Source organism: Piliocolobus tephrosceles, chromosome 10 (assembly GCF_002776525.5).
Source record: "Piliocolobus tephrosceles isolate RC106 chromosome 10, ASM277652v3, whole genome shotgun sequence".
NCBI classification, from domain to species: domain Eukaryota; kingdom Metazoa; phylum Chordata; class Mammalia; order Primates; family Cercopithecidae; genus Piliocolobus; species Piliocolobus tephrosceles.
In genome coordinates this window covers 26,694,272-26,713,565 of record NC_045443.1, presented here as the reverse complement: position 1 = coordinate 26,713,565, position 19,294 = coordinate 26,694,272, and the positions used below count along the sequence as shown (strand labels likewise).

Below are 19,294 nucleotides of genomic sequence, written 5' to 3'. Positions count from 1 at the left end.
TGCCTGGCGCATAGCAGCACTCCATCAACAGTTGTTGAAGGAATTGAAATCACCATGAAGAACTCATTTTCTTTAACACAAAGCACTTGGCAGAAAGAAAGAATTACACTACAAATTTTAATATAATTTTTAAAAATCACATGCTATCTTGGTATAAGACATTCCCATGGCATCAATTTTCTCCTAGTTCTGGGAGGTATAAGTTTGTTAGTCCCAGAAATGGGACTAACAAACGCAAGGCTGGAAGACATGGTGCGCTATCATCAGGTGCAGATGCAGACTTTATTTCTGGAAAAGGACTAGATAGCAGTTAACAGCAGTAACCAAGGTAGGGCCTCAGCTTAGGATATCTAAGTGGATGTGGTGCTTAGAGGGAAGGGAAGGCATGAGCTGCCATTTTGGCAATGTCAAACCCCAAGGTTATGTCTGGGTCATCTGGTTATAGTTCTGGATGAGTTATTTAATTATAGCTCCATGAATAAGGTTAGCATTTGGTCAGGATTAGCTTAGTCTTAATCTGTTTCACACTGCATCGCTATGAATGCTGAGGAAACAGAGCTAAGACTGTTACACACACTTGGCCATCAGAATTGTCTGGCGGAGGAAAGCTCTGTGCTGGTGGTGAAGGTTCTCTGATGCTGGATTTGGTCTAACAGGCTGAACAACTGTATGCCAGGGCCACTATGAAGTGATTTAGGGATGGGTGAGATTAAAGATGGATGAATATTCCTTCAAGAAGTGCTTAAAAATGATGGAGACATGTCAGAGAACGCAGGATCCAACTTGAAAGGTCTCCAGGTGGTCAAATATGAGAAAATTTAGAGAAAAAGATTATTGACAGTGACACATTATCTCCCATAGCATAAAATAAGAATCCAGGAGTTCCTGTTGATAGTGGAAAGAGAAAGCTCTTTTTTAATAATTGTATTCCAATTAATGAAATACAGACAGAATGATGGAAATAGAATGTCACCATTTGGCAAACATCACAGTAGTAAAAATTATCCATGGATGCTAAAATTAATGGGTGACCATATGATGAAAAGTATATAACCTGTATATAATATACAAGTCTCTCTCCACAATATACTTAATTATGAAAGAAAAAATAATAACTTTAAAGTGGGGGAAATCGCTTTAACTAAGTGATCAGCATTAATGGCACCAGTAATGAAACCCAGCAACATCACGTGCCTCCTGATACAATCACTGACAAGGATGTAACATCATCTTCCAAAAATGAATTAACTGAGAAAATTTTAGACAAACCCCAAATGAGGGCTATGCTACGACATAATTGGCCAGTACTCTTCAAGGTGTCAAGCTTATGAAAGACAAAGAAAGACTGAGGAACTATCCAAATTAAAAGATTAGTAAAGAGACATGACAACTGAATCCCATGTGTGACCCTGGTTCAGAAGAAGGACATAAATTGGGCAAATGACCAACTTTGACTAGATAGATGGTAAAAGTGGTCTATCAATGTTAATTTCCTGATACTGATCATTGTAATGTGGTTATATGAGGTGTTGACATTTGGAGAATCTAGGTAAAGGATAAAGTTAAAAAAGAAAAAATAATAATAAATGTAAGGATTCTGTCCAACCCTGAAGTTCCTTGACTCGGTGTAGAAGTTGATTATGAAATCACCTGATAAGTCTTGGACTACAAAAAAGAGCTCTGCTTAAAATATGCCACCCTTCTAACCCCAGATCCTAATACATGCTGATACCAATGTGGTGGTGAGAACAGAGGGACTGGCAGAGGGAAGGAGCCATGTATGCTTCCTCCAAGTATATTTTCCAATCTGAACACCTGAACTGCTAGGAGTTTCTTGTGCCCAAATATTTGATTCACACTTGGGTTATGATATTAACTGAGAGAGTAGTTTCCCTCTTCAACCAGATAGTGGGGTATAATAACTAAAGGGAGACATTCTCTGAGAATTATCTAAAGGGAGAGATAATTCTCAGAGGACCAGCCTGTTGGACACTCTTCACTCTCTACTGCAGATAGAGAATCTCCTTTAATTGCCAGGCTTTGAAGAGTTTGGTTTCAATTTGTTCAGGAGTACAGGGCTTATTTTTTATGGCTAAAGGTTTTGGGTTGGGTTTCTTTGTTTGGCTGATTGGTTTTTGTGGCTGTTTGTTTATCATATGCTTCTCTAAAAAAGAAAAGTGCCAATGCTGAGGAATGAGGCTACACTGGTTGTGGCTGAAGCAGCAGCTTTTCTGGTGCTGGGAATGTCCTGGGAGTCCACTTAGAAACTGATGGCTGCCATGCCAGATACCCCTATCCTGGATTTCATTTGGCAAAGGCAGACTAGTTAGTGGAGAAAATTGATGCCATGGGAATTTCTTATACCAAGATAGCATGTGATTTTTAAAAACTATAATAAAATTTGTAGTGTAATTTTTTTTTCTGTCAAGTGTTTTGTGTTAAAGAAAATGAGTTCTTCATGGTGATTTCAATTCCTTCAACTTAACTGTTGATGGAGTGCCACTATGTGCCAGGTACTGTTAAATACAAAGATTAGTAAACTTGTCCTTGTCCTCAAAGACTTCACAGTCTAGTTAAGGGACCAAGAAATGAATAAGACACAATAGTACAGGCCACCCAGGGATTTCTGAGTGGATATCTACTTTAGCTGGACTGAGGTAGAGGAAACAGAAAGATCTCATGAGGCTACTTGGGAGACAGAGGGATGGAGAGAAACAGGGAAGTAAGAAGCAGCATGTTTTGTACAGGAAATTATAGAGTCTGCATGAGGTAGATGGCAGAGTTCCATTATGTGAACTGGATTGAAGCTTGCAATTTTGCTTTCTGAATTTTCTTTTATAAAGGATAAACTTCATACTTTCTAAAATTTATAAATGTATAGGGTAAATTATAAAACTTTTTGTATTATTAAAATAATATGCTTATTATAGAAAATGGATACATATATAGAGTATTAAGGAGAGAAATGGGAAAAGAATGGCTTTGAAAATCTGTACTGTGGGCTGGGCGAGGTGGCTCATGCCTGTAATCCCAGCACTTTGTGAGGCCAAGGCAGGCAGATCACCCGAGATCAGGAGTTCGAGACCAGCCTGGCTAACAGGGTGAAACCCCAACTCTACTGAAAATACAAAATTTAGCCAGGCGTGGTGGCAGGTGCCTGTAATCACAGCTACTTGGGAGGCTGAGGCAGGAGAATCGCTTGAACCTCGGAGGCAGAGGTTGCGGTGAGCCGAGATCACGCCACTGTACTCCAGCCTGGGCGACAGAGCAAGACTCAAAGAAAATCTGTACTGTCTTCTCTAGAGTTTGTCAGAGAGACTTCAGTTCTCTTTTTAGCATTGAATCTTCAGATAGAAACCAATATGATCATTCTTAGAGAAGAGAATAATAAACATCATTGTTAATCGCTGTTTTTTTTTTTTTTTTTTGAGACGGAGTCTCACTCTGTCGCCCAGGCTGGAGTGCAGTGGCGCGATCTCAGCTCACTGCAAGCTCCGCCTCCCGGGTTCACGCCATTCTCCTGCCTCAGCCTCCCGAGTAGCTGGGACTACAGGCACCCGCCACCTCGCCCGGCTCGTTTTTTGTATTTTTTAGTAGAGACGGGGTTTCACCGTGTTTGCCAGGATGGTCTCCATCTCCTGACCTCATGATCCGCCTGTCTTGGCCTCCCAAAGTGCTGGGATTACAGGCTTGACACCGCGCCTGGCCCGTCAATAGCTGTTTTAAATAACTTTTTAGTTTATTCATGCAAATATATATTTAGTGTGAACCTATGTGCTAGCTACTATACTAGACATTCTTTGAGTTCTTTTCACAAAGGGATCAAACACCCAATTTTAAGTGTATGACTATAATTTCTGTTTGATCAAGGTGAAATCTCAGCAAACCAGATATTGTCTTGCAAAGAATAGTGAAGAGGTAGATAGTTTATCAGGAATTAGTGACAATGCACAATGTGACTATCTATGCCAAATTATTCTAAAATAAGAATGTCACCAAGACATTGCTTATGAATTATGCTGAAAAGTCAGATGTAAATGTGCCTTGAAGATGTTGTCAGTTCTAGTGAACTTAAAAGCTAAGGTGTGTGACTTGGGGAGTTGATAACTGGAGACTTAGTTATTTATTCAAAACAAACTCACAGAATATATTATTGTTTGTTTACTCAGTCAATAAATTTTTATTTGTTGTTGTGTAACAGGCATGGTGATAGGCCTAGAGATGGCCCTTATCCTTTTAGAGTTTACATTCTGATGGAGTCTCAAGTCCCAGTAAGGAAGAGAGAAAGTTGAAGGCATTATTTTCTCTATGGCTGTTTAAGGTCTGTGAGGTCAAGGCAGTTGGTGGTCAGTCTGTATTTTGGTAGGTAGAGTGCTTACAAGCCAACATCATCGTAAACGCAAGTAGGGTACCTGTATGTTAGCATTGCCAGAGGACAGGAATTGAAGGTAACTTTCAGAGCAGTTTACCCTTTTTCTTTCCTCATCTCCAAATTAATCTTATGAGATTATAAATTTGGTGAGGGGGGGATATCACATCTCTCTTCCCAACCTCCTTTCATCATTATGTGCTTTCAGAGACAGCATAAGAACAAACCTTGCAAAAGTAAACATGTCTAAATGAATGCTGTTCATTATCTGATTTTTTGTTTGTCTTTTAACAACTGGCAGAATCTTCCTGCCTATTTCTGAGATGTTAGCACACACTGTGAACTAAGAGTTTTATACAGAATTCATTAAAGGAGTCAGATAATCCCAGAGTTTGACAGTACAAAAGCTATGCACACCAAGCCCTTGAGGTGTTTTGCATGCAGTAGCAAATTTTATAAATAAAGATAAGAGGTGTGGCCAAAAGAATAAGACTGTTATTGAATATTTACCAGCGGACGTAGTGGAAAATCTCCATTTTGTTGTTTCCTTTCTATGCCAGCCTATAGACATGCATTTGAGGCCCCAGAGCAGATCCAATCAGCCCAAGAATGTTGCCTCTTAATTTACTTCTGCAAATGCAGCACCACGTGACCTTCAGGAAAGGATTCCTTGAATGCATATGTCAGTGCAAATGTCAGTGAATTGTACTACTTACTAAAGAAAGAATATTTTTGAGCCTCTCTTTTGGGGAGTTTCTAAGAAATCTTATGTGTAACGGAGTCTGTTTTTTAAGACATTTGGAATGTGAATTTTCTGATTATTAAATAGCTAACCATTTTATTTAGAAGTTGAGTTGGCCTTCAAATACACACACTCTTGCACATATTCATACACATATCTATGCATGTGTGTTTAGCAGTTAAAGCGTGTGTCTATTTTATAAAGGTTATTCTACTAGATTCTTCAGAGGAATCTAGAATATGGAAACTTGATACTAATAGGACAAGACAAGGTATGAATTCAATTTTTTAATGATTTAGCTATATACCTAATGGTCATTAATCATAAATTTTGAATTAAGGTTCCTGAGAGAGATGTCTATCAAAAGTATTTAGCGAATCATCCTCATATGAGAGAAAGATGAACAATTGTCTGACTTAATAAAAGGAACATTAGTGAGTATTTAAGTAGCTTGAAAGTAATCACAGATTTTCTGGAAATGTAATAATGAGTAACGTGTTCGAAGACATTTCCTTGAAATATGAAGAATGTAGATGGGGTCATTTTGAAATTTCGTGGATTATGGCTTTGACTTAATGATAGCATATAAAGTAGAGCAGCAAATATTTTAGCATTTTTTAGTTTTATTCTTAATAACAATACATTTCTTCCACATTTTACAGGTACACTTTCTCCATTGTTCTCGGTTCTTCTTTGGATAGCAGTTGCGATCTGCACATCTATGCTGTTTTTCTTCTCCAAGCCTGTGGGTATTCGGCCGTTTCTTGTATCAATAATGCTCAGATCAATATACACAATAGGTCTTGGGCCTACCTTAATACTTCTTGGTGCAGCTAATGTAAGTACTTTACTTAGCTTTGTACTGTTACAGAATTAGTTTAAAAATGTATGAAATATAAAAATATAACTATATGCTTTTCATTCATGTGTGCATAGTGAATTCTAATTTATTATGAATCTAAATTAACCAGAGCATGATTTGTACATTTTTTTATTTAATTTAGAGTGAAAGAAAAAATGATAGGTAAAAGATTGCTATATTTAAGAAAGTAACATTTGGGGAATGACCCAGTTCTGCCATCAATTTAATCCAATCCAATTTTAATGCATTCTGCATCCTGTACCCACAGCTATTGACAAAAATGACTGAGCCATTGTTAATATTCCAAAGTAACATCGTAAATCATCCAAAAAAGATTAAATTCTGTTCAATAGAATTTTGAAACTGAGCACCTTTCATCAAATGACCTAAGAAAAAGGATTTCTATATGAGAAAGTATTAAATTGGGTTCTTTTTATGTGAACAAATTTTATAAACTGATGAAAGTCATAGATATGATGAATTTTTTTTACCAAATTTTGAAATATTAGAATAAGGAAGCACATTTTTAAGCTTGAGTTAGGTGAGTTTAGAATAAGTAAACCAGAGTAGTAGTATTTCAAAAAACAAGTGATACATTTATAGAAATAATTTTACCCGAGAAATACAATTTTGAAGGGACCAGCCAACGTTATGCATGGCACAGCCATACAGGGATATTAAAAGGTAGAACCATCAGGCTGATGAAATAACAAATGGCCAGGTAAGAAAATAAGTATTGCTAATCTATGTGTTGAATATCTAGGCACTTTTGATCTTTTCCTGGGTTTCCAATGTAATGTCCTATATTCTGGTACCTGTAATTAGGACTAATCTCTCCTACTACATTTTACTATATTTAAGGATTAATCATTCAATATCAAGAATATTATAGGTGCTCAGTAAAGGTTTCCTAAATAAATAAATTAATGAGTGAGTGAATGAATGAGTGAACAATTATCTTTGTATTCTTACATATTTACAGTGACTTGTACATAAAATATATAGCAAATATTTATTTAGTAATAAATATTTAACATTTAGCGAAGATTTAATAACTAATATTTAACAAATATTTAATAAAATGTATTTATTATATTTATTTATTAAAATTAATTAATAAAATAGTCAACCAAACTTTCAAGAATTATAAAGCTGAGCTAATATGGCCAATTCTATGTTTCTGTGTTTCTGACCTCTATTTTATTACAGTTCTTGAAAAATTAGACATGATGTATTTGACAGCTCCCAATTAGCTACAACATTCAGGCAACCAAATTGCCAATTATCCTCAATCATTGTCAATGAAGGGAAGTGTACTATACCTACAAAGAAGTCTATCAGTAAATAATTTTGTAAAATTCCAAATATATTATTCTGTAAGTTTCTTGAGGGGAGAAGTTGTCACATTTATAAATGTAATCCTACCTGCCTTACTCCTTCCCAGCTCCATGTTTCTCTGCTTTAACAGCTGGCATTGAAACATTCAGAAAGTGTTTACGTGAACTGAGCATGTACTTTCAATGCCTTGGAAATAGGCTAATTTTACATATTACCAAACAGGCAAATTAGAGAATCTTCATGAATTTGTCTAAATTTTTCTAAGCCTATGTGTTTGACTTTTTTTTTCTTTAAAAACATGCATTGCATATTGAACTATATTATTTGAAGAAGCAAATAATATTTGTAAACTGGTAACTGGCCCTCAAGAAGACATAAATCCAAGTGAAAAAAAAAATCTGAGTCTGACAAAGTGAAATAATAGCTAGAGTTGGGCCAAAAATAATAATCATTTACTGGGCCTCTGTTATATAATAGACACTAAAAATACCAAGACGATAAAGGAAATGGTTCTTGCCACCCAGAAGCTGATGTGTCATACTCACCGATTTGCATTTCCTTTGTTTTTGGACCAAGAATATATAAAGAGATAAGGAATAACATCCTAATGTCTATTAGGGGAAACCAAAGACATTTGGTGTATTTTTTCCCCCTCATGGGAGAGGATAAGAAGATAGCTTTTGCCAGGTTTGGTGAAAATAATTCCACTATAGCAAATGACTCTTCATAGAAGAGGCAAGTTTTATATTGCACTTTATTTATGAGAAAGAATATACATGTAGATATGCCACATCTCTCCCTTATTAACTGTAGAAATCTGGGGACTCTAATGGCCTTCACAGTATAGGACATCTGTTTGCGCAATCAAATGATACATTATGGTCTACCAGCTCAGAGCATTTTTTTTTTTCTTTTTTAGACAGAGTCTCGCTCTGTCGCCCAGGCTGGAGTGCAGTGGCGTGATCTCGGCTCACTGCAACCTCCACCTCCCAGTTCAAACAATTTTCCTGCCTCAGCCTCCTGAGTAGCTGGGACTACAGATGCGTGCCACCACGCCTGGCTACTTTTTTGTATTTTTAGTGGAGACAAGGTTTCACCGTGTTAGCCAAGATGGTCTCGATCTTCTGACCTCATGATCCTCCCACCTTGGCCTCCCAAAGTGCTGGGATTACATGCATGAGCCACTGTGCCTGGCTGCTCAGAGTATTTTGACCAAAAAAAAAAAAAAAAAATCAACTTTAATTTGGGACAAACACATTCAGTGGAATAATTGTCATTTTTATATTGTAGATATAGATAGAAAAAAAATTATCTATAATTTTAATATTATGTGGATTAATAAAAATGTTTTAGGTTGGGTGCTATGGCTCATGCCTGTAATCCCAATACTTTGGGAGGCTGAGGCAGGAGGATTGCTTGAGGACAGGAGTTCGAGACCAGTGTGGTCAACATAGTGAGACCTCATCTCTACAAAAAATAAAATAAAAATGTTTTAGAGAATATCATCTACCTTCAGTTTTAACATAACAAGTTCACTGCTGGGCACAGTGGCTGATGCCTGTCATCCCAGCACTTTGAGAGGCTGAGGTGGGTGGATCACCCAAGGTCAGGAGTTTGTGACCAACCTGGCCAACATTGTGAAACCCTGTCTCTACTAAAACTATAAAAATTAGTATGGTGTGGTGGTGCGTACCTGTAGTCCCAGCTACTTGGGAGGCTGAGGGCAGAGAATCACTTGAACCCGGGAGGTAGAGGTTGCACTGAGCTGACATCAGGCCACTGCACTACAGCCTGGGTGACAAAATGGTATTCTGTTTCAAAAACAAAACAAAACGAAACAAAAATTAGCTGGTCATGATGGCTTGTGCCTGTGATACCAGCTACTCAGGAGGCTGAGGCAGGAGAATCACTTGAACCCAGGAGGTGGAGGTTGCATTGAGCCGAGGTCATGCCATTGCACTCCAGCCTGGGGAACAGAGCAAGACTCCATCTCAAAAAGGAGACAACAAAAACCAAAAAACAAGTTCACTACAAAGCTATCTATGGTTTATTATTACCCAGGAGGTAGGAAATAAATACATGAAAACATCAATTAGTCATATTTTGTACCTTAAGTTTTAGTACATTTATTAACTTAATTTATTTACACTTAAAAGTTTGCATTGTGTAAGAGGTGAAACTATAAATGCTGAAAGTATAGGTATCAGAAATAAGAAAAACAAAAGAAGACATCTACCTGACAGTTTTGCCTTAATGACCATCCGAGTTCTAGACTTTAGGCAAATCAGCAAGACTTTGAATTTCATTCTTCTCATTAGTGACGGGAAGATGCTAAAGCCTGATCTATCTTCACTGGGTTGTTGAGAAGGTGAGTTGAAAAGACTTAGAAAAGATTAGTAATGGTGATAATGATAGAATAGTAGCAATAGCAGCTGTTTACCAACTATCTGTAATAATAGATGAAGCACCCTTTAATTGTAAAACATTCTTATTCTGATTGTAAAAACATTTGTATTTTGGTTCTCGGGGAGTTTTTTCTGGACTCTGTCTTTCACAATGTTAAGCCAATGCAGAAAGTCTTATTTTTGGAAAAGGAATCAAGAGGGAGGAAAATCCTCAACCTGTGTTATGTTACTCAACCACTTAGTACTGGCTTCTTTTTTATTGTCTTTATTCATTTCTAAAACTAGCAGTTGGTCTAGATTTCAACTAGTGTGCCTTGTCACAGAAGTGATCTCAATATTTGAGATATTTCAAAAAATTCAAGTGTTTTTTTTCTCAGTTATAAAGCACATCTTATAACCCAGTCTAGTTTTCTTCCCTCTGCACTGCATTGTTGGGTGTTGGTAATGGAAATTAATATATTATTCTGACAAATATAAGCACACATATAAATTTGGGGTCACTTAATATTTTTTCATACCATTAAAATTATTTGTAAATCTCATTTTAATAACTGTTATTTCCAGTCATATGGGTGTAATATAATCTGTTTAACCACTCCATTAATTTTTGTTGTTCAGACTTTTAAATAAGTAACAATGTAAAATATCAGAAAAAGATCTTTTAATATCTTCTAAACTTCTTATCTGCAATGATTTTTCCTTTCTAATAGTACCTGGAAATGTGTAATTCATTTAATAACTTGGTCTCACCATTTGCAGAGAGAAGCAAATGGAGCTTAGCAGATAGCTAGTCTACTAACAATGAGCCACTGTGTTCAAATTTAATAGGGTAATGTCCCTAGTTACTTACCTGTAGATAGCTTTCTGGGAGGTCTCATGTTAATGCTAATTTGTGAGGTTGAGTTCCACCGTATGTTCATTTAACTTACACAAATTCAATGATGTATTCGGAGTAAACAACTTTCATTTTATCTCTCTCTCTCTCTCTCTCCACACACACAGACACACACACACTCTTTTTCACATAATGTGGTCACTGAATGCTCCTAACTACTTCTAGTTGCAGAAACAGAAAACTGCTGCAGTGCTGGGGTTAAAGTAGGATGAGCTGAATTTAGTAAGAGACACTACCATTTACATGACCTATGCTTACTGTTCTGTTTTGTCAGCAATTTAAGAGATTTCCAGGGTGATTTTGACTGCATGCAAATTTTGCCTTACACATTGATCTTAGAACCTTATCCTGCCTTAGATGTAATGCCCCTGAAATGGAGATTTTTGAATCAAACCATCTCATTTTTAGTAAGAAGTTTAACTTACATGGTTGATGAAAATATGGTAATTGAGTTGCAAATCATAAATTCAGTTTTACCTTTCAATAAATAAGTAGACAGTCTTTTTCTTACACAATTTATTCCTAAAAAATAGGTCATGTTTTCCCATAGGAACAATGTAAGATGGGGATAGAATTCTTGATCAGGGACAGAGTACCAAGTAACACCAAATGAATACGGGAAAGACAAAGATAACGCAGCTATAAATGTCTGTGATCAAGTAAAATAGTAACATTTAAAGGATATCACACAGAATTCTACAGCTATGAGGGAGCTTAAGGATTATTCCCTTCTAGGCATTTCATTTTAGATATGAGAAAACAAAGTCCTATAGACACCGGGAGGATTTACCAAAGCAAGAAATTAGTGGCAGAGCCAAGACTGGAACCAGATGACCCGCCTTCGAATTCAGTGTCTTTCCACTATACTGTACTGTTAAAAGTCCTGCAAAGACATATCAATAACTCTAAAGTATATATGAAAACATTACTTTCTTGAATAACTTATTTAACTAATAAAGTATCTAATTAATTAAATGATTAGTTAAATTATTCAATAAAGTAGCATTTTATTATTATTCAGTAATAATTGTTACATTATTGATTAAATAAGTAGTATTTTCATATATACTTTATAGTTTAATTAAATTATTTACTAATTAATTACTATATTGTTAACTAAATTAATTAAATATATTAATTAGTAAATAATTAGTAAGTAATTTAGTTGTTTAGTAAATAATTAGTGATGATTTCATAATTTGCAAATAGATAATTTAAGTAAATTTAAATAAATGTAATGAACTTACTTTAGTATACATTAATTAAACAAACATTAATTTTGCTTTTTTTTTTTCAGAAGACCTATTGGTAAATCATTTGGATGGTGTATTATCAGTTTTTAAAAACTGTCCCAAAGCTTGCATTGATGCTGTTTCAATTCCATCCCTTTCCCCACCATCACACAACTCATCTCATCCCCAACAAAAACTGTATCAGGGATGGCTTTGAATAATAGACAGAGTAAGAATATATATATATAGGACAGTTATGGTCCTTCAAATTGACATTTGTGTGTTGACTTGAGGAACCTCTTAGCACCAGCTCAGAAGAGACTTGTGACCATCTTGCCCAGTTTCCTGGGCACACCATCCACTTTTCGTCACCCACATGGACCGTTGCTATAATGGCATTGACAAATGAAGGACCGGTTAGACAATATCCACTTTTTAATGACATGAAAAGGGAGACTGTTTTAGCAACTTGCTCATTGTTGGCATAAATATTCCAAGCTTTCATGGAAAATTCTGTATGAAAACAATTTGTAAATTTCATGAAGAAAGGAGAATTCACAGTTCAACTTCTTTCCCACCCAAATAATTTATTCCTGCACATATTTCCCCTTCACATGAACACTTTAAAACAAAAGGACACCAAGTTCCCTGTTTTTGATCTCAGCAGAAATAGATAGACGCCACTGTCAGTATCAACTCCACTCCACGTCAAGACTTAGTGAAGAGAACAGGAATCTATTCGTCAAGCTCTAGATCAAGGTTTAAAAATAAAACAAAAACCAAAACCTGAAAAAAAATAAGGCAAATCTTTATTTTTCAGGTGAAAATGGTGGAGTCTCTTTTAGGAAGAAATGTAGCCTTGTTTTTGCATTATTTTAGAAATGAAACGTATTGTTCTTTTTGATAATTTAAATTCAGTGTATTTTTTTCCTCAGTATATGGAACTTACAAATAGTTTTTCTGCATCATTTTTATGATTTCATTTAGATAATTAGAGATCATATAAACAATGTGTCTTAAACATACTCATCTTTCTGAAAATTCATGACTCCAATTATTAATTTTATTTTTATACAACTTATTTCTATTTCATATTGAACTCTGGTGGGTGAATCAAGGTAAATAGCACAAATTTAAATAATAATGGGCATTCAAAACAATTTAAATAATTAACTACTGAATATTCTTCTTCTGGACACTCTTTTTCACCATTTTCAGGGGTGTTTATTGTTAAATATGTCATATAGATTAGCATTTTTATATATTTCCTGGGTTTTAAAATAATAAGTTCTTATAATATTAAACCTGCTCTTGGGTTGAAAATATAAAGGCATCCATTCTGCTACAGCTATCCTTAATAATAGCATAAAATATTGATGATGAAACACTAAACAGTGAAGTAAGACATGAATGAAGTAATAACATTGATTATTGAGAGGATGCTTAATCAGCAGGGGAGAAATTTAGGAAAGTTTTGGCCTTTTTAGTTGCTATGTTCATTTGGTTGGCTCTTCAAAACATGTATTAGTAACCCATTTCTCACTTCATCTGTATTGATTTGAACTTCAGAAATTGAAAGGAAAAGGTCTTCCAATCCCCTGAATTTTGCATCTACTTCAAAGTGTTATGGTCCTTCTTATGTTATTTAAAAATCATTCCATAATTTGTTAATATATATTGAACAAATCAACAATGTTGCAAAGAGCAACCTGTTTTTCCACAGTTAGGACTGGACATTTAAGGACAAATATGGTTCCATTAGATAACCTAAAGAACTAGGAACAATTAAGAAGAGCAAACTGTAAACCCTTGAAATCTGTAATTCTTTCCTTGATGACTAAGACACAAAATTGGCTCTTTGGTTTATAATTACTGCAGTGATTCTACAACTAAATAGATGGTGCTAAGTTTATAAATCAGTGCACACACATCGTTGTTATTGCCAAAGGATCTCAGTATAAATTTCTACGTTCCAAAATTATGCCACAAAAGGCAATATAAAATGTGGTTTGAATATAAATACTGTACATGGTCAGAAGTGTAATAAACACTCCAAAATGTTTGTTGAGTTATTATCACACATAGGGCTTAGAAAATATATACATACATTATTTTGACTCAGGTATGTAAGTATATTTATATTTTCTATGTATATAAAGTAAATTAAATGCAAAAATAATTTTGATCACTTACTTGTTTAAAATACTACTCAGTAGACAAAGTACAGAGTAAAAACACAAAATCAAGAACAAATCTCTGGATATTTTCTGAAAATATATTTTTATGTTATATTTACAGCATAATAAAAACATTTTACATATTACATTTACTATAAAAATATAATAAAAGTAATATTTTTAGAAGTCATTGTATTAAGGACTTCATACGTATTATATCATTTAATCATCTGAGGGGTTCTATGAGGTGGAAACTCATAGAACCCCTCAGATGATTAAATGATATAATCATTTTATTTTCTTTTATTCCAATTTTTCAGAATAAACCATCAAATCCTTCAACTGCATGAACTAGGTCATACAACAGTAATGGAAGAGCCAAGATTTAAATCCAGACCTGTCTTGATTGCATAGTCTCTTATCATTCTCTCTCTTTCTGAAGCTGCAAAGGATGCAAGTTTTGCATGTATAATGTTTATATGCCAATTTGTAAGCAATGCTGAAGAACTATAAAATGAGAAATTATGAAAAAAGTCATGGACTTTATGCATAATAGTTTTCATCCATGTCAAAAAGTCATAGATTTTAATGAATAATAGTTTCATCCATGTCAAAAAGTCATGGACTTTATGAATAATAGTTTTCATTCATGTGAGTTTCAGGATAAATAAGACAGTAATCTCTAATCCTTTCCTCCCTTTAGCTTTGTAATAAAATTGTATTTCTGGTGAGTTTTGTTGGAAATCGTGGCACGTTCACCCGTGGGTATCGAGCAGTCATCCTGGATATGGCCTTTCTCTATCACGTGGCGTATGTCCTGGTTTGCATGCTGGGCCTTTTTGTCCATGAATTCTTCTATAGCTTCCTGGTGAGTACATTGCTATGTGGACAATCACTGCTGAAAAAGTACACAATGCTGCTGCTTCTTATGCCTCTTCCTTTGATTTTTTTTTAAGCAAAGCCTGACATTTAGGACAAATTATGTTATTTTTAGAATTTCCTAGGAAAAGCGTGAATTATTATCATTCATAGTCTTTTTTTCTTTGGGAAACCACACAGGTGGTGGAGTTCTTTATTTCCTCTCTGAGAAGCAACCAGTCACCCCACCTCTTGACCCAGGCTTCACATGACAAGGGCTGCTTTTGCTTTCAGCCAACTAATATTTCCCTTTACATTTAAAGATTCTCCTACAGAGTGTGGGAGACAAAATAGGAGTATATTTTCTTTGGTACTGAAATCACTGTATTTTATTTATAATATCAAAAATTATGCGTACCTTTAGAATGGCATGTAAGTAAAATGAGGGGAATTAAAAAAAATCATAACAAAAAGACAGTTGTTTTAAGAACAGTCTTTTAGTTATCGGTTTAATATGTCATTGCTGTTAAACTTATCTACATATATTTAACTCATTAAGCAGCTCTTTCAGATTTTTTTCTAAAGGTTGCTTTTTAAAAAAATTCTGATTTACCTTCCTACGTATGTACTGGTTTATAACCATAAACCAGGAGAGGAGTCAATACACATATGTGATAATATTTTGAAACTTAAAAAGCACTACCAGGTTACCATCATGATGCCATAGGAACAATTTATTTATCTTTCCAGTTCATAGTTGGCATGCAGTGGAGAGCATTGTCCAATGAGATGATCCCTGAAGACAAGTTAAAGATCTAAAAACATTTTGTTGAAAAATTTGCCTGAGTCATGGGGGACAAATCCAGCACCTCCTGCCTCCCTATTATCTAGCACACCCATTTCAGAAGACTGAAATGAGGCCAATTTTCCATATACCCTCAAACATTTGAAAGAGCCACAGTGAAGAGTAGATTTGTCTATTGTATTTTCATATAAACTTATAGGCAGTTAAGTTAGATTATTCATTAGTAGATATTTTTTCTGTTCTAACAATCTAAATGAATTCTTTTTGCCCTGATTCACCAGAAAAAGTTCATTTTTTAACCTGTCTGTGATATATAAAGTCCTATTATACCCAGCACTTTTACCTGACATGTAATATTCTGTAATTTTTAAACCACTTTACTGAAGTATGATTGACATACAGAAAGCTATACCCGTTTAATGTATAGGATTTGATGAATTTATAATACTTTTGTGCTCAACTTTCTTGTTTATAAAATGGATAGGGATAGTATGGGAGACTAGGAATATCAAGATCCATTAAACAGAGAATGTGTTAGTCCATTCTCACACTGCTATGAAGATACTACATGAGACCGAGTAATTTATAAACAAAAGAGTTTTAATTGATTCACAGTTCCACATGGCTGGGGAGGCCTCAGGAAACTTACAATCATGGTGAAAGTTGAAGGGGAAACCAGGCATGTCTTACATGGTGGCAAAAGAAAGAGAGGAGAGCACAGGGGAAACTGCCGCTTTAAAAACCATCAGATCTCCAGAGAACTCCCTCACCATCTCAAGAACAGCATGAGGGAAATCACCCCATGATCCAGTCACTTCCAACCAGGTCCTTCCCCTGACACATGGCGATTACAATTCGAGATGAAATTTGGGTGGGGACACAGAGCTAAACCATATCAGATAATATGAAAAACATGTGAAATGATGTACTCATGTTTATGTTTTTATTAACCCCATTTTCTAATTGTATTTTCCTCTGTCTTTTATCTTTCAAATCTTACAGTATTGATGCTAGTTTGTTCTTATTGGGTTGGTTCTGAAAAGGATATAGTCTATTTTGATGTTTAGAGTACTAGAAGAAAATTGTAATACATAATACCAAAAATCATATGTAAGCATATTTTTAAAGATTTTTTATATTTGAAAAAATATTTGAATATTAATTCCCTGTTGTACCCACGATTGTCAGTCCTTTATCCAGAATAATAAAAACCACGCTCTAGATTTTGTTTTCAGAAATAAATGGAAAGAACAATCAGCCTGCCCAATGTCAACAGCTTTTGTAAGATTCTGATTCCATGGGCCTAGAATGGAACCCAGGCATATGCATTTTTAGCAAGCATCCCAGGAGCTTCTGAAAGCTATAAACTTTCTCTAAGGCTGAACTACAGCACATTGCCAGATTTTTTTTTTCTTTAAACCTCTGCTGAGTTAACTTAAAGAAAAATCTCGACTGTGTCAACTTTCTGCTCAAATAAATTTAATAAGCCACAGTGTCGACAATTTGGAAGTTGAATGTGCATTAGTTAATTTGTCTGTACTGAAGAATATTGACTTTATTTCTAAAGCTGACTGCTCCTTCCAGGAGGTAAACAGATAGCAAAATAGACTTTTAAAAAATTTAACCATCATAAAATAGCAGTTTCCTAAGGTGAGCAAACAAGTTAATATCTAGACAGCAATTATTTGCAAGACTGCAATTAAATTGGACAGTAACTGTATAACCCTCAGTACTCAGAAAAAAAATAGACAAGGCCCTGAAAGGGTATATGACACATAATTGATCATTTCAACCAGTTCAGAAACTCTAATTACTGCCCACAGATAGAAGACAAACTCCAATTATTCCAATTTTTAAAATACTATTCATTTCCAAACAGATATTTATACTTTTCTAAAAGTGAATGTGATTTTATTGCGTTTAACCAGATTTTAATAATAAAACATGTACTTTCTAATGTATAATTTCAACTTTATAATGTAGCAATAAATTAAATTGTCTTTAGTGTCTACTACAGATTGCAAACACAGAACTTGACTAGTGCATAGATTTTCTACTACTGAAGACAAAATAAGTAGTAACCTATTAGAGAAAGTAAATTAGCAAAATTACATATTATATTTTTGTTTCTACTTCCATTTCCAAGTATATACTAAAGTAATAGGTTTTTTTCCCTCATTATACCCTGTTACTAAGGAAGGATGTTTGCATTTTCCAAATATTTTTAAATTTCATACTTTTCCCACTGCATCAGACTCATGGAACTGTTCTTATAATTTCACCTCTAATCCCTTGATTAAATAATACATTTAATGAATTTCTCAATTATTCATCACTTACGAGGACCTAATTCAGCATTCTCACTTAAGCCATTTTACATATTCCAGAAGTAACTGCAGAATATCAGTAAGACCAAAAATAAAGAATAAGTAGCTAAGTTGGTAAAGTACAATATAACTTTTCTGAATTCAAATGTAAAACTAAGCTATTTCTATAATGTTTTAGTAAATTGATATTATGTTGGTTATGAAATCCACAGATGCACATTATATGTTGTGCTAGATGTATCTTTACAGAAAAAGAGTTTATTAATATATTCTAGCTGGAGAAGAAATAAATACTTTGGTTCATTTTAAGGTGGTTTAGGTTATTACTTTATATATAAACTAGAATGGTGTGCATTTGTATTTGTAATTATGTTTATGTTTGTTCACCTTTTCCTCCAATGTCTTCTTTTCTTATTAGTGTTTTCTTTATCTTTGTAGCTTTTTGATTTGGTGTACAGAGAAGAGACTCTGCTGAATGTCATAAAAAGTGTCACACGAAATGGCCGCTCTATTATTCTAACTGCAGTCCTGGCTCTCATCCTCGTCTACCTGTTTTCCATTATTGGGTTCCTTTTTTTGAAGGATGACTTCACTATGGAAGTTGATAGGCTGAAAAACCGAACTCCTGTTATAGGTATTGCTATTACCACTAAATGAGGTTTCTCTGATGGCAGATATGACTTGTGTGTAGCTTGTTAACAGGATTACAGATAAATCTGAATGGAGGAAATGTTTTATTTTATTCCTTTGAGAATATGTTTACAGATAAACCCGAATGGAGGAAACATTTTCTTTTATTCTTTTGAGAATATGTTTGTTTACTACTAAGAGTCAGGAATGTGAAGTACTCTTAGGCTGTATATTAGCTGTCAGTGTGTACAGGGAAATACTTACACGAGAAACATCATCCCAGCTCAGTCTCAGTAAGAAAGTTTCAATAAAGCTGAGGACATCCCCCATTATCCAAAAGATAGTCAACAACTTCAGTGCAGGATAATAACTTGAAAAATCTTTTCTTCCTCTTTTTCCCTGTCTCCCCAAAAGTAACAGCTAGCATCATTCACAATCATTATTCCATACATGTTTGATCATCGTATATAATATTGTACTTAAATAATTGAAAATGATAAATGCTTTGATTTGAAACCACCAGATCATAAGAAATTTGCTCAAAATATTGAGCAAAACAAAGAAGACATGCTCAAAATATTGGGATTCATGGACCAAATCTATCAGTGTGTGACTTTCAGAATTTTTATACTCTCTTTATTTTTGTTGCTACTG

General features: G+C 34.6%; 1 protein-coding gene across 2 annotated transcripts in view; it reads left to right on the top strand.

The window, feature by feature from the left end:
• The window catches only part of ITPR2 (inositol 1,4,5-trisphosphate receptor type 2), a 492,964-nt gene that overhangs the window by 399,198 nt on the left and 74,472 nt on the right, over positions 1–19,294 (top strand). For both annotated transcript variants that reach the window (XM_023209041.2, XM_023209040.2), the window contains 3 exons: positions 5,774–5,949; positions 14,724–14,888; positions 18,449–18,644. In XM_023209041.2, the coding sequence (XP_023064809.1) occupies positions 5,774–5,949; positions 14,724–14,888; positions 18,449–18,644 (537 nt within the window). The remainder of the gene's footprint in view (positions 1–5,773; positions 5,950–14,723; positions 14,889–18,448; positions 18,645–19,294) is intronic.